This window comes from Zootoca vivipara, chromosome 5 (assembly GCF_965207765.1).
Source record: "Zootoca vivipara chromosome 5, rZooViv2.hap1.1, whole genome shotgun sequence".
Lineage (NCBI taxonomy): Eukaryota > Metazoa > Chordata > Lepidosauria > Squamata > Lacertidae > Zootoca > Zootoca vivipara.
The window spans coordinates 61,646,584-61,662,499 of NC_142588.1; the positions used below are offsets into that span (position 1 = coordinate 61,646,584).

Genomic DNA, 15,916 nt, shown 5'->3' on the forward strand with positions numbered 1-15,916 from the left:
AGGTGCAGACTTAAGCCACTGAACATGTCTCCTTAGTTGACTCAAGTCACTTTCAATTATACTGATCAAAGCATATGACAAAATGCTGGAAAGAGTCTTTTGCTGGCTGAGGATAAGATTACCTAAAATTAAGGTTACCAGATTTTTTTTCATTGAATCCGGGGACACTTTTCAACTTTCTACTAAATAGATGGATTTTGTCAGGGGACTGATTTGTAAATCTGGGGAATTCCCCGGGAAACGGGGACATCTGGTATAACCTTACCTAAAATATGCATTTTCCTTTACAATCTATCATTGTGTTATTGTTTTTAAAGCATATTTTTTCCTGGAGCCTTCAGGAAACAAAGAAAGCATATGTTTGTGCTTTCCCTATGATGCCAGAGCCGTTAGGGATCTTCAAGCAGCATAGACAAGCCCATTTAGCTTTCTCTTCAAATGGAGAAACTGTGTGGCCATTCTCATCTTCCCCGACCACTGGTCCTGTTAGCTAGGGATCATGGGAGTTGTAGGCCAAAACATCTGGAGGGCCGCAGTTTGGGGATGTCTGAGCCAGGATGTCTCACTGCATTGCCAGATCAGTTCACAAGAAGTCCTTGCCCAGCTGTGATTATTATTTTTAACCTGTTTGGGATTTTCTTATTCTGTATTTTATAATGGATGTTTTTAAGGATTGCAAGCCACCTTGAATCCCAACTTGGGAGAAAGGCAGGATATAAATATATTAAGTAAATACAATACGATACCAAAATTATATAAATACAGTTCATAATCATAAGCAATACATAATGAAGCCATGCTAAGCAAATTATACACCATTTCATTCAGGCAATGAACTCCACAACCCCTGTAAAATACAGTCTCATCATAGACTTACATCGAGTACAGCTTTAAAATGCACTACCTACCATGCTAATATACAGTAAAAGATTAAGAAATGCATGTTTGGGTTGAAAGTGGGTGCTGGATCTGAAAAATTTGAAGATACCTGATCTGGACCAGCTGCCCTACAGACGTTGCCAAACTACTGGTCCCATCATTCTTTGCCAGGCATCCCCAAACTGCGGCCCGCCAGATGTTTTGGCCTACAACTCCCATGATCCCTAGCTAACAAGACCAGTGGTCGGGGAAGATGGGAATTGTAGTCCTAAACATCTGGAGGGCTGAAGTTTTGGGGTGCCTGTTCTTCGCTATTGGCTGATAGGATTTTGGGCAACATCTGGAGGATGGCCTATTGGGCACCCTTGCGTGGCTCTGACTGGCAGCAGCACCTCTCCAGGATTCCCAACCTCTGCCTGCAGACGCCAGGGATTGAAGCTGGGATCATCTGCATGCAAAACAGGTGCTCGGTCGCCGCTGAGCGAAGGCCGTTTCTTTCAAGAAAGGCAGCCGTCTAAAGCCCCCTTAAGATTGGTGGGAATCCCTGCGAAGGATTTGTATGAATCAAAGCGCAGCAAACCTAGCGGGAGGTTGCAATTCCGGATTAATGGACGTGGATTGCAAGCGGATGATCTCATCATCCGTCTCAGCCCAATTGCTTGCACTCCCCCACGCGGTCCCCCCTCCCGAGACCCACTTGTGGATTCCTTCCCACCTGCTCAGCCCCAGCAGGTGCCGGTGGGGAGTGCGTGGGAGGGGGTGGGGAGGAGAAACACCTGCTGGGAGTGAGGCAGCGGCAGAGACGCAATCGCGTGCTGGAGTCTGGACCCCGACGGGCGAGGTGCAGCAGGTTCCACCACCCCCCGCCTCCCCACCGGCGCGGGCCCGCCCCCTCCAGACGGGCCCGCCCCTCCAGCAAGCTCGTCTTGGTACGTCCCCACCCGCGCCGCTCGCTCGCTCCCTCTCTCTCTCCTGCAGCACCGCATTGGCTTGCTGGCTGCTCCAGCATGACATCAGAGTAGCCGGGAAAGGGACAGAGCGCAGGCGCCGCCGCGGACTGGAGAGGCGAGGCAGGGCGAGAGCCGATAGGGGCAGAGCTGGCTCCGGCATCTCCAGCAGCAGCAGCAGCGCCGCTTCTCCGCCGTGGACGCGCGCCCTTGCCCGGCCACCGACCGCAGGCTGCGCCCCGCTCGGGCAGCCCCCCCCCCTCTGCAGAGCGCCGAGATCACAGCCTGCCAGACGGGCCAAGGCGACCGGTCGCCCCGAGCCGACGCAGCCGCGCCCGCTTGCCCCCCGCCTCCGTCCTGCCCTCTCCCCGGAGCCAGGCACCATGTCCGCGGGAGGAGACTTCGGCAACCCGCTGAGGAAATTCAAGCTGGTCTTCCTCGGGGAGCAAAGCGGTGAGTAGTAGCCGTCGGGCGGGCGCAGCGCCCTTCCTGGCCAAAGGGTGTGGGCGGCGGCGCCGGCGGCGCCGGGTGCTGCGGCAGGTGCTTCTCGCGAAGCCCTTGGCCGCGAGGGGGAAACGGCGGGGGATCCTCCGGAGCGACGCCCCGCGCTCCGCAATGGACTCGAGGTGCCCGCGCTGCCTCTTGCATTGCGGCAACTTCTGCCTGCCTGCCTGTCGGCGGGAGCGCTTCTGTCACGGGGCGCCCGCCCGCCTCCCCCCACCCTTTCCCGGCTTCGCCGTCTGATCTGGGTGGATGAGAACGCCGCTCTTGGGTGCGGAGGATGCCCACACGGAGAGGTAGGGTGGGCGACGAGAGCCTTCTAGCCCAGGAATTGCTGCCTGCGGTGTACGAGGAGAAAACGGGAAGATCAAAGTGGCGCTGGAATGATAAGCGCGGAGCAGCTTTAGATCGCATGGTGTGGATGCCTTTTTGGAGAACTGATTTTCCTCCCCCGCCCTTGTTAGAGATACAAGGAGACGATAATGACATGTGCCCGTTTTTCGGCGAAGGGGGAGGGGGGACCACAACCTTTGGAAAATAGATGATGGGGAATTGGGGGGGGGGGTCGAGGTAGCCAGCCCAGGGCTATCTGAAGATGTCGTTTCTCTTCTCTCTCCCTGCCCACCGTGCAAACAGGCAAATTCCTAACGAGGCGATTTTTTTCCTGGTCCTCCCGGGAAGGATTTGCACAAATAAAGAAGCGAGGCCCGGGAGAGAAGACACACCCTGCTGCTGGCCGAGTCTTCCCCTCCCCCCTCCTCCCTATTAAAACCCAGTGGCTAGATAGATACCTGCCCAGGATCTGAAGGCAGAGCCAATAGCGAGCACCACCTGGAGACGCTCTCTCTCAGCTTTCCATTTCTGGCCCCCATTCCTTCATTGGCCCAGAGGTCCCCAGAACCCCTTCTGCATTTGTGATCCATCTGCCTGGTCCAATTTGCAACCCCAAGGGGGGAATGGAGGGGGCAGCTGCCCCAGGGCTGAAACCTCAACCTCCAGGATCTGTTTTGCTTTACTTTCCTAGACATTTCATGGACTTGATTTTAAGTCTCTTGCAATGTTACAGCTTACAATAAAAAAGAATATAGCAGTTCACAATAACATTCCCTTGCCCAATTCAGAATCTGAATTTCACCTCTGGAATGTGTGAAATCTTAGAGTGCCTCTGAACATATACAGCCCTGCTCTTCATCACATAAAAGACCCACCTGTTCAGGCATCTCACTTCCCATAGGGTGCCAGGTGCTTCTGGGAAGAGCATCAGAAGGCCTCTCCCACTATTTGCCCTCCTGGCAAATGACATATTGCCTATGAGCCTGATGTGCCCCCCCAACTCCTCTCCTGCTGCTGGGTAGCCACATACATGACCCTATGTTTGGGGAGCAAGCTTTAAGAATATATGAAGAGCTTGCTGAACTAGGCCAGTCACCCAGATGGGTGTGGGAAGCCTCCAAGCAGTGCATGAGCACAATAGCACTCACTCACCTGTGGTAGCAACTGGTATACCCAGCAACTGGTTTTCAGAGGCATACTGCTGCTCACAGTAGAGGTACAACATGGCCATTGTGGGGAGTAGCTGTTGATGGCCTCCTCTTCCATTAATTTGTGTAATCCTTTTCTAAAGTGATACAGGTTGGTAGCCATCAATGTCTCTTGTGGATGGGATGTGAGTTCCATAATGCTCTGAGTGGAGAAATGTTTTTTCTTCTCTGTCTTGAATTTTCCAGCATTCAGCTTCATTGGATGTCCAAGTGTTCTAGTATTATGAGAGAGGGAGAAAAACATTTTTCTATCCACTTTCACCATACAGCACAGAGAAAACTTCTACCGCATCTCCTTTTACTCACCTTTTCTCTAAACCAAAAAGTCCTAAACATTGCAACCTTTTCCTCATAGAAATCTTACTCAGAAGTATTTGGAGAGGTATCTTGTCAAAAGCTTTTAGAAAGCCCAAGTAAACTATGTCAACTAGTTTACCTCTATCAATATGCTGGTTGAGACTCTCAAAGAATTTTAAGAGGTTATTGTGATAGGGCTTGTAGAAGCCATGCTTGCTGTACTTCAGCAAGGCTTGTTCTTCTATACTTTCTCCTTTTTACCTTGGACAGACATTAAGCTAATAGGACTGTAATTTCCAAGAGGCTCCCGGATCTCTTTTTGAAAAGTTGTGTTACGTTGGGTACTTTCCAGTTTGGAGGTATGAAGACTGATTGAAGGACACCTCCTTTTTTGTTGTTAGAAGATTTGAGCTCTTTGGGAACTATCAGGTGCCATCCGGACCTGACGACTTGTCAGTTTCTATTTTGTTTTAGGCCTAGATTTCCCCTCTAATCACTACTATCTGACCCACAGTTCCTAACACATGGTATATTTCCTGATCTGCAGCTCTAACTGAGCTTCTAATACTGTGTTAAACAACTCCCAAGTATTTTGAAGTAATTTGACCCTCTTGACTTTGCCTTTCAGCTTCCTTACCTGTCCCCTCATTGGGGGAAGTTCCGTGTTCTGAAGTCAGATGTGACCATGTTGGTTTTACTTGGCATGTATGTTTAGTTTAATAGCACTATGGTCACTGCTCCCAATTGACTCAACAACTCTTATTATCTCACATCAGGCCCTGGGTGCCACTCAAGATTTGGCCCAGGGTCACTACCCCTCTGGTTGGTTCTGTGACCGATTGTTCTAGCACACAATCATTTAGCGTTTCTAGAAATTTTGTCTTTCTCATGAGTGGAACACATATGTAAACAATCTATGTGAGGGTAGTTGAAGTCACCCTTAACTACAACATTCCCTCTTTTGGATACTTCCTTGATACCATTTCAATATCTCCCTGAGCATTTTGATTGGGGGGATGAAAGCACATAGCACAATGACTGTGTAGGATTCTGCCCCTTGGTATTCAGAGCTATACCATCTATAGACTCTATATCTGGAGATAACCATGTGCCACTGGTTCTCTTCATTTCACTATGTTTCCATTATGCTCGCTATGTTGATTCCATCCTCTAAAACCAAGCATTCCCAGTTCACCATCTTGGCTGAGAGACTTCTAGCTTCAGCTCTCTTCAGCTGTCTTTGGCATTTTCGTGTTGACCTGTGGTTCTTTGGCCTCTCTGAATTGCTACCTGGGGCAGCTGCATTCAAAATTCTTAGTTCTTCACCGCCCCGCCCCCCCCATTTAACTTTTATCAGTTTTACAGTCTTCATCCTGGGGGGGGAGGGGAGAAACTGGTTCTGAACTGGACTCTCTTCAGCACCTGCTAACCTTCTGCCTGAGAGGGCATGGTTTCAAGGAAGTTTGAGTTCCACAGCTTGCCACTCTTTCAAGAAACTAAGCAGTGTCTACTACAAGAAAGGAAGGGCACTCATCTCTGTAAACACAATGACCAGAGGCTTAATCAGGCAAGTGGTGTGGTAGGCCAGTTCATTCTTAGTTCCATCCCATTGAACCTTTCCCTTTTGAAATTTAGTACACTAATGTTCATCTTCTTGATCAAATGCTTTTAAACCATTGCTTCCTAATTGTGTGTCTTTGTTAGGTGTCCACATCAGGAGCTCTTTCCATTAATGCATATCTCTAATGAATATGCTGTTGTAGCATTTTTCCTGGGAATAAATACCTAAACTCATTGAAACCATGTTGTAATCCCTTTGCAGCCCCCAAATCTATGATATGTCATGAGGCACTTAAGTAGACTTGAAACTGGCTTATATTTGTAGTGCAGAAATAGCCACACTACCTCCTACTCTTCCAAATCAAGCTAATGTCCCTGACATCTCTTGAGAATTGAGAAGGATCACTCCTTGTATACATGTGCTGGCCTTCTGCCAATCTTATGTCCTTCCAAATGTTTTGGATTTTATTTCCCAGCACTTTGCTAGCTGAGGCTGATGGGAGTTGTAGTCACAAAATCTGGAGGACCCCAGACTTGCAGAGGCTGACTCATGCTGATTTATTTAAATAGATGCATATTTTAACATATTGGCTTATCTTCATGGAAGGAAGGGGAAAAAATCATTAAGCCATTCCCAGTTTTATTTTCTCTTGTCTCTCCCATATTTCAAAGAAGATACAAATGCGACAGTACAATATTCATTTTCCTTCAAGCCATCTTTCAGGCTAGTCAGACAATTGCAGGATGGCTTTCTTTCAAATACATTCCTCATAAGGCTGCCATACCTTTTTTGGGGCTTGCTCCTTGTGCCATTAATAGCAGCTGGTATGAAGCTGAAGAAACCTTCTCTGCAGCTTGATCTCTATGTCAGGATAAGCTTTGCCTGCTAAATTCCTGCTCCTGATAAAAAGCATAGAAGCTAGCTCAGTAAAAACCACCCCATTGAGTTGCTTGCCATGTCCTCCTTGAAGGCAGTGTGCTGAAGAATGGCTAGTTCAAAAGTTCTTTTAAAAAACAATAAAAGTGGAAAGACTCTCTTTTAAAAATGGAGTATTTTTCTAGGTCAGGGGTGGCTAATTTGTGGTCCTCCCAGATGCTGCTGGAGTTTAGTTCTCTTCAATCCTGACCATTGGCTCTGCTGGGCTGATAGGGATTGGAATCCAGCATCACCTGGTGTTTCCCTCATCCCTGTTCTAGAGGAACCAAATAGTTAGTCCCTTGATCCTTCCAATCTGTGTGGTTCCTCCTTTCACTCAGGAGCATATGCCTATGGATGGCACTGAAGGTCTTCATAGCAAGGTAATAGATAAAGTACCAGATATATTCAGGGGCCTCCATCTCAAGCTTAATCTTTGGAAGCCCATAAACATGCAGCAGACATGAAGCTCAAAGCACAGTGCAACAGGCAGATGCAACAGTCAGAGAAGACAGATAAGGGAGGAGAAAGCCAAAGCCAATTGCTCTAGCCTTTTTTTGCCCTGAGGACAGGTAATGGTGCTGTGAAACTGGGAGTGGGAGGCAGGGAAATAATCGTGGATGGAAAAAATTGATCAGCTGAAAGTTCTTTTTTGATCAATAATATAAAACCAGCACAATTATCTGAAACGCAGCTGCCTGTTTGGTGCCAAGGTCATTTGGCTTCTCTTCTCTGCAACGTGGTTTTTACGCAGTGCATTCAAAATGCGATTTGAATTGCACAGTTCTCTGTGAACCACCTTCACTGCCAGGCATCTAGAAGGGGAAGTGCTCACTGACCCACATATTGGCAGGACATCCTGAGGCTTTCTTGACTGATGCAAGAATCAGCACAAAGAGATGGCACTCTCCTGGTCAGGTCTCTGAGGCAGGTTAATGTATGATGAGGTGGAGAACCGGTGACCTGTGTTGTTGGACTCCAGGTCCCATCAGCCCCTGCTAGCATGGCCAGTGATGAGTGTTGTAGTCCAGTAATATCTAGAGGGCCACAAGTTCTTCTTTACTGATGTATGGCATTATCCCCTGCTCCAGTAGATAGCGTGAAATGCCTCACTACCTAGGAACAAAGACTCCACACTTTCCCTATAGATGTGGTGCAAAGTATGTGCACGTAGCCTTAGAAATGCTCACTTTGAGCATCCTTTTTTGTAAGTCACACACGGCGAGGTGGATTCCCTGCTCCCCTGATTTGAATGAGGCTGCATAGTTGACTTTTTCCAAGCATGTCTGTGTTTTGTTTTCAACCAGCTTTCACCAAGCTGGTGCCCTCTATCAGTCTCAGCCAGCATGGGCAATTGTCAGGGATAATGGGAATTATAGCCCAGTCATCTAGAGAGTATCAAGTTGGGGAAGATTGCCGTAGACCTTTAGTATTTGCAAAGCTCCATTTAGTTATACAGTAAGATGTATAGCCTGTGATCTCTTTTATTACCACCCTGCATGCTTGCATGTTCCAAGTATCACCAAGTGCTCTTTAGTGGTTACTTGACAAACCATCTTATTCACCTAGCAGGAATTGTTGCTGTTTGATCTAGGCCACCGGCTAACTGCCAGATGGCTATGACTGTAGTCCTACACCCACTTGCCTGGAAACAAGCCCCATTGAACTCGGTGAGGCCCACTTCCGAATAGACATGTACTGTATAAGATTGCTCTGTATAGAAATGTGTAGAAAGTAACAAAATGTTTATAGCTCGTTAGATAATACTGACCAAAGCAACTTGGCTATTTGAGTTGACTGTGCCTCCCAGTATCAGTAACCTTTGCAATGAACTGTTATTGATTGGAATATTAAGTGAGGGTTGATTAAAGCGCTAACAAGCCTCATTTCACACTTAGTTCCTCCCACCCAATCTTATTTATAGTCGCCTCCATGCAGGTGACTCCTTGGTTCTATGTACTGTTCAGAGAGGAATTAATATCAAAATGGTGGGCAAGATGCTAAACTTTTGCTGTATATAATCATGTACCGTATATGCCCCAGCAAGGGAAGTGGGGCTCAGGTTTTTGAAATGATTCTGAAAATCGAGTCTTTGCATGCACAGCACAGAGCTATTTATTAGGGTTGTGATGGTTCTGACATCTCAGGTTTTGGACCTTTCCTTATAAGAAACTGGGTTGTAGTGTGTGTTGGTGTGTCATGCCAGGGTAGGATGCTTGGCAGGGCTTGATAACAATGGCAACAAAGCAGGAAGCTGGATTATTAGCAAGTTTGTGTCTTTTCTGGATGGAAGAAGTATGATAGCCCTAAAGAAAAGGGGAAAAGGGTTCCAACCTTCAGAAATGGCTGGCAATAGGACATGCTTGTGCTGTATACATTCCAAAAGCTTTTTTGCATTGCATGGCTGTTGGGGATGATGACTCTCCTGAGCAGTGATGGTGGTGGAAGCCTGATCCCCACCGGCAAAAATACTCCTAGCCTGCCTCTCTCAGAGGTATGTGCAGCAGATATACTTTAGCTTTATACTCAGAACATGCTGAGCCAGCTTTCGGTCTGAGGTAAAGTGGCCTGTCGTGTATCACCTCTTACAAAGATGTGTTGCCTCAGGCATATTTGGCCACCACAGTAGCCTGGGAGTGGGAGTTGGCTTTTGTCTCAGTGCCCAATGTAGTGCTACTCCAGGAAATTATTACAGTGCCTGGTTACAGACGCTTCAGGTTACTGACTCTGCTAACCCGGAAGTAGTACCTCGGGTAGCCGCGTCACTAGCCTTCTGGCTGCCCGGGGCGGCAAACCAGAAGGCACCCCGCCAGGGGGCGGGGTGTCCGTTGCGTGCATGCGTTGCACGCATCCTCAGATCCGGGCACTGGAGCACCGCCGTCGGCAACCCGCTCCATAGTGAAACTGCCCCCCGCAGCTGTGCTGCCCCCCGCAGAGCGGAGGCCGGGGTGCCCCGCCCCTCTATTGCGATGCCCCTGACCTCGGGTTGAGAACTTTATCTCAGGATGAGAATGGAAATCGTGCACTGGCAGCGCAGCGGCCCCATTAGCTAAAGTGGTACCTCAGGTTAAGAACAGACCTCCGGGATGAATTAAGTTCTTAACCCGAGGTACCACTGTACTTCAGTTTCTACAAAACTGAAGATCACAGGGTGGTTTACTATATGAAAACACAAAAATACACACCATAATAATGAACAATAACAATAGCCCTCCAAACACAGTTGAAAGGTGACTTGTACAGGTGTGGGAGGCCCAGGGCAAACATCACTACTGCGGCCCTGGATGCCAGAGGGTGAAAACTGGCCCCTGAAGTATTGGAAATCAAGGTAATTTGTGGCACTTACTTGCTGTGAGGTCAAAATTAAAACCTTTAGTTTAATCTCCAAATTGTAGATATATTTCTATGGCGAACTTTTGCACAGCTGATTATTACATCTTGCAGCTTGATAATTTGTGTGAACAGTGCTGATTCTGAAGGGCTGCTCTTAGGTTTTATTCATATTAAGACTTAAAGGCCTTTATTCTTTATGAAGTTGGCTACCTGTAACACTGGCTGCATACAAACAAAATATTGCTTAAGTAGTGGGGGTTACTCACATGCTATGGTCTGGTTTTCTCGAGGGTTGAATTCTGGGGGAAACAGTTCTTTTGAATTTCCCAGAGAAGCTGGGTGTGCACTGGGTGCTGACTGGCTGATGCCCGTGACGTCACGGATTCACAAACATGCTCAGTTTCTCACTGGACATAACAGTTCTGGAACTTGTGAGGGGAGGCAACAAATGGTACTCTTAAATGCATAAAGATATGGATTGTGTTTTAAGTTAGCTATACCAGGCAGAAAGCATTTGGGGAAGGAAGCAAGACTGACAAACAGATCTGCATTCGAGGAGCTGGTAAAGACCTATGTCTAACAATTGCAAGCACAGCCTTGCTAGTGTCTGCTTGTAGCACGCTTGTGTGGGAATATGGTTCAGTGATAGCATAGCATAGCATAGCTGCTAGAGGTGAATAGCTTGTACTGCAAATTCGGCAAATGTGACTCAGGTGACTAGAACTAGAACTGCAATATGAAAAATAATACCCAGATGTGTCCTGGGATATTTATTGCATGTCATGATAATTTTCAAGGAAGATGCTCAGGGGGTGGGGGGAGTTGGGAATCGTAAGCTGTCAAATCTTGTGGTGCTAATGCCATTCACTTTTTTTCTTTAGAGATTACCAGTGCAGAGAGAGAATGTCCTGTTCGCTTACTTTAAACTCAACTTGTTGATACAATCCTATAAGTCCAAGTGAAGAAAAGACACCCCCCAATTATTGTGAATTTCCCCCTCACCTCTGATTTGCCCCACAATGATCAGAGTAATCAATAACTCTCTAATTTCTTTGGAGTAAACTGTGAGGTGCCTTCGCAGTATAGAACAGCACCTATGATTTGAAAGTAACTTAAGATACTTATTTATTATATTTTTAGCCCACCTTTCCATCAAGGAATTCAGAGTGGTGTGCATGCTTTTCCCCTTCTCTGTTTCTACTTGCAACAACCCAGGTGATGACTGGCTCGCGCTCACCCAGTAGGCTTCATGGCTGAGTGGGTATTAAATCCCAGTATTCCAGGCCCTAGTCTGACACTCTAAACACACTGGTTTTCAAGATAGTATGGGGAGCATCCTAACACCTTAAGATATATTGACCTTGTGCATCAATTATTGATGTGGTGATCAGGATACGTCCATTGAGGCCTTGCTTTTTCGCCTGTTAGTAAGATCCGAGAAATTCACAGATAGCAGGGGCAGGGCCTTTTTCATTATGGCACCACACGTGAGGAAATGGTACCATTTTTGTTGTTTTTTGGGGGGGAGCTCTTAAGACATTTTAACTTCAGTCTGCAGTTCATTAATGTCTGTGCTTTGATTATTACTGTTCACCTTAGAGGTTATAATGTGGTTTTCACATGGTGTTTTTTTATATAACACAATGTTTAGTTTATGGGTGGATTTTTTATGTGATGTGCAGTGAAGGGCAGGTTTAAAAACCCTCTCAAAATATTAAAATATAATTCCCAATGAATTGCTGGGACAAGCAAAACAAACTGATTTCTTTCCAGATCTTGTAAACAAACAACAGTGGTTTTATTTTCAAAACATTTTTCTTCATAATTTACAGATATAAAGTTCCTTCCAGTCTGCTATTTCCATAATTCATGTTTGAATAGTTTACAAAACACAACCACCTTCCAGCAAACTTTACATTATTGGTACTTCCACTTCTCATAATGGATCAATCTGTTAAAGTGTCCCTTCTGCCAACTCTAAGCACTTCAAGTATCCATTCCCATATGGATGTAACTTCTGGCTTTTTCCATCTGCGAGCCCAAATTATCAACAGGATCTTAACTAAAGACTTCTGTTCTCCACAAATATCTTCCTCAATCCAGTTAAACCAGATCAACCCTGAGTTCACCCTCTCATTGATATTTGACACACAGTTCCCTCCCAAAATCTGTAAGTATGTTGACATTCCCACAACATGTGTAATGTGTGTGCATTTAGCAGCAAAACATGTTTCCATACACTTTCTATTCAATCTGGCCGGGTGTTAAATACCAGTGCGGTAACAGTTTCCACTGAATTTCCCTTATTGATAAACTTAATGAAGAATCTTTCACAAAACGCCAAGTCTTAAACCATATTGACTCTGGGATAGTAAATCCCAGTTCTCGTCCCCACTTTTATCTGGCAACAAACTCTCTTTTACTTAGGTCAATCAGTAATTTATAGTTTTTTGCCAAGGGGCAAAACAAATGTTTCAGATCCTTCTCTCTGCTTAATGCTGATATTGGGGGATTGTGTGGTGTGTAATGCCCAGGAATAGTTTCCCTGTGATTTGAGCATAAACTCTGCAGCCCCAGATCAAAATCCTCAGTGTTAAAGATGCGCTGCATTCCACTATAGTTCCAGAAGTGGTTTTTACATTGCGTGAAAGCTCAACTATAATGTGGACATGAACAGGGAAAATTGAGTAAAGGACCCAGGTAGCGCTGTGGTTAAACCACTGAGCCTAGGGCTTGCTGATCAGAAGGTCGGCGGTTCGAATCCCTGTGACGGGGTGAGCTCCCGTTGCTTGGTCCCAGCTCCTGCCAACCTAGCAGTTCGAAAGCACGTCAAAATGCAAGTAGATAAATAGGAACCGCTACAGCGGGAAGGTAAACGGCGTTTCCATGTGCTGCTCTGGTTTGCCAGAAGCTGCTTTGTCATGCTGGCCACATGACCTGGAAGCTGTATGCTGGCTCCCTCGGCCAATAATGCGAGATGAGCGCGCAACCCCAGAGTCGGTCATGACTGGACCTAATGGTCAGGGGTCCCTTTACCTTTACCTTTTACCATGTGAATGCAGCCCATGCCTACTTGAAAGTAAGTTGTTTGCTTTAATGGGGCTTACTCTCAGGTAAGTGGGGTTGAACTGCAGCCTTATTCATGTGCCTTAAAGAGCATGAGATCATGGCAGAAGGGTATGTAGAATTGTTTCATCATCCCACTTTATCTTAAGCAACACAAAACACAACATTCATAAAATTACATAGCAGCTTTACTATAATCAATAGGAGCTGGAATTGGAGTAATTTGGAGTGTTTTTATTCCCCCGCCCCATGATATGTGTTTCTCTCTCTCTCTCTCTCTCTCTCTCTCTCTCTCTCTCTCTCTCTCTCTCTCTCTCTCTCTCTCTCTATATATATATATATACAGTATATCAATGTTAACTTACACAACAGGTTCCCTTTATAGGAAAAGAGCATTATTTTTGCTAATACTTTCGGATTAGTTTGTATTTTTAAAAAACAATTTGTATTGTATTTTTACAATGCTAAATCCATGGGGGAAAGGGGAAATGAAAATAAAACAGTAGCTATTATATACCCTTGTAAACCTATATTACGTCTCCCTGTAAATCTATAGTGCTGTGTTCTGTTCTTGTGACTCCATTTCAATAAGGAGAAACGGAGCTGGAGAAGGTTTAAAAAACTGCAAGTAAAATGATGATCTCTACAAAGAAAAGCTTAAAAGGACAAGGCTCTTTTCTGTTGCCTCTCCTTTTTCAGAATGAAACTTGAGAGGAAATGTAACAGATGGTGTAGAAAGAGTGAACAGAGAGGACTTGGTTTTTGTTCTGTTTCCCCCCAAAACAGTAGAACTTGGAGTCATCCACTTTCATTGAGTGGAAACAGGTTCAGAACCACTAATTGGGTATATTTCTTCATGCAGCAGTTGATTAAACAGGAATTATTTGCTGCAAGGTGCTGGTGACGGCTGCCGGCTTTGAAAAGGGATCAAGCAAATCCATGGGGACCCTCTTTGATGGGTATAAACCAGGAGTGGGCAACCTTTTTCAGCCCAAGGTCCACATTCCCCACTAGGGAACCTTCTGAGGGCCATATGTCAATGGCTAGTGGAGCAATGAATGTGACTCTTCTCTTTGCATGGTAGGGTACAGATCCAGCCCCACCAAGCAGTATCCACATGTTACCTCTTTAAGCAAGGAAAAGACATGATTACAGTGCAAAAGATGTGGAGGACCACCAGTGAGGGGTGTGTCCTAGGAAAGTCCCAGAGGTCAGTTACAGAGGCCTGGAGGGCTGCACTTGACCCTCCAGCCTGAGGTTTCCAACCCTTGTTATAAACCATGGTAGTCTGAATGGAATCTCCACCATTTGGGCACCTATCTCTGAATATGAGATGCTGGGGACAGGGAGGTTTGTTTTCTTCAAAGGCTGCTTGTGAGTATCTTCTTGGAGACATCCACTTGATTGCAGTAGGTGGGTGGGGTGGACCATTGGACTGATTCAGCGAGTCAACCCTTCTGTTTCTGCTCCTTCACTGTTTCGATCTCACACACATCTTCCCTGTAGGAGGCAGGATACTGGGCTAGAGAAGCTATTGGTCTGGTCTTAAGACTTCTGTGTTCATTTACCTTTTACCTTTACCTCATTTAGTGAACTGCATCTAACCCATATCCCTCATTGATGGTTTACATCCTGACCCCCTTGATCCCATTGCGTTCACTGACGAATTGTACTGAAGAGTGGCACCCATCATTTCATGCGATGAAACCTCCAGTAGGTGTAGAAAGGACCCATCTCCTAAATCAGCAAGTGAACCAGTTGTGTTTAATTACATGGCTTAAGTAAGCGCTGTGACTACAGCTGAACACAGCATTAAATTCAAGACAGAACGTGGACATCCATGAATTCAATCCAAGTCCACAGAAATCGAGGGTTCTTCTGCTTTGCTTCGTGCTGGATTATGAAATACTCGTTCCTGTCGCTTTCTGCTGTGTCCATATGACTTGCAAACCGTCCAACAGAATTTCTGAAGAATTGTTATAATTTCGCAACTCTTCAGTGCGACCTTTTTGTACTTTGGGGTCACAGCCGTATTGAGCTGTTTCAGGAAAGAGGCAGGGAGGGAGACAGACTCGGGCTGTGTACATACCAGGTATTTAAAGCACATGACTCCCCTCCCCCAAAGAATCCTGGGAAATGTAACTTTGAAATATACTCGGAGTCAAGAGTGAAGTGTGCTGCACATTGTAGCTCTGTGAGGGGTAAAGCACAGTTCCCAGGATTCTTTGGGAGATGCCATGTGCTTTAAATGCACAGGGTGCATGCAGCCTAATAGTGCACCGCTGTGCATGTTTGCTTGGGAGTCAGTTCCATTGTTTTTAACGGGGCTTACACCCTGTTAAGTGTGCTTACAGCTCCAGTCCGGGGTCCACTTGCATATAGGAGCAACTACAGTCAGAGGTCGGAAGGGTGTCCTCCTTAGTGGGCAGGCATTGGCTTGGCTTCCACGTTAATTGGGTGTTTATGTCCATGCAGCAACGATGTGGCCTGAAGCTCGTCACCTAGAGTTCTGCTAGCTCCGCCTGACCCCTTAGGCTGCCGCGCTCACTTTGCCGTCTGTTGCCTGGCAACTGTGAAGAGCAGCACTCTGTATTTGCGTACCTGCTGTCAGGACCACATTCTTTTCTCCTCTTTTTTTTAATAATGAAAAAAGGCCAACGGCAAACACAAAGCGAATTGGATGGTCTCTCCCACTGTGCTGGAGCGGAAGCGCCGCTGAAGAGGCTGCACACCAGCTGGCTCGATGTGGAAAAGTGCCCAGTTCGTTGTGCGTGGTGCATGGGCTTTGGAATTATTGGCTCCAACCCGCCACAAAAAGAGCAGCCACCGGTGGCACTCTGTGGTTCACCCCCTCAGGTATGGATGCCAGCTCCCCC

At 46.3% G+C, this 15,916-nt stretch overlaps 1 protein-coding gene across 2 annotated transcripts in view; it reads left to right on the plus strand.

Annotated features, from left to right (window-relative positions):
• Positions 1–1,857: 1,857 nt before the first annotated feature.
• Positions 1,858–15,916, plus strand: part of RAB6B (RAB6B, member RAS oncogene family) — a 56,712-nt gene continuing 42,653 nt past the window's right edge. The window contains exon 1 of one of the 2 annotated variants that reach the window (XM_088670761.1): positions 1,858–2,279. In XM_088670761.1, the coding sequence (XP_088526887.1) occupies positions 2,210–2,279 (70 nt within the window). In that variant the 5' untranslated portion in view covers positions 1,858–2,209. The remainder of the gene's footprint in view (positions 2,280–15,916) is intronic. The other variant, XM_035134088.3, reaches the window with a different exon arrangement.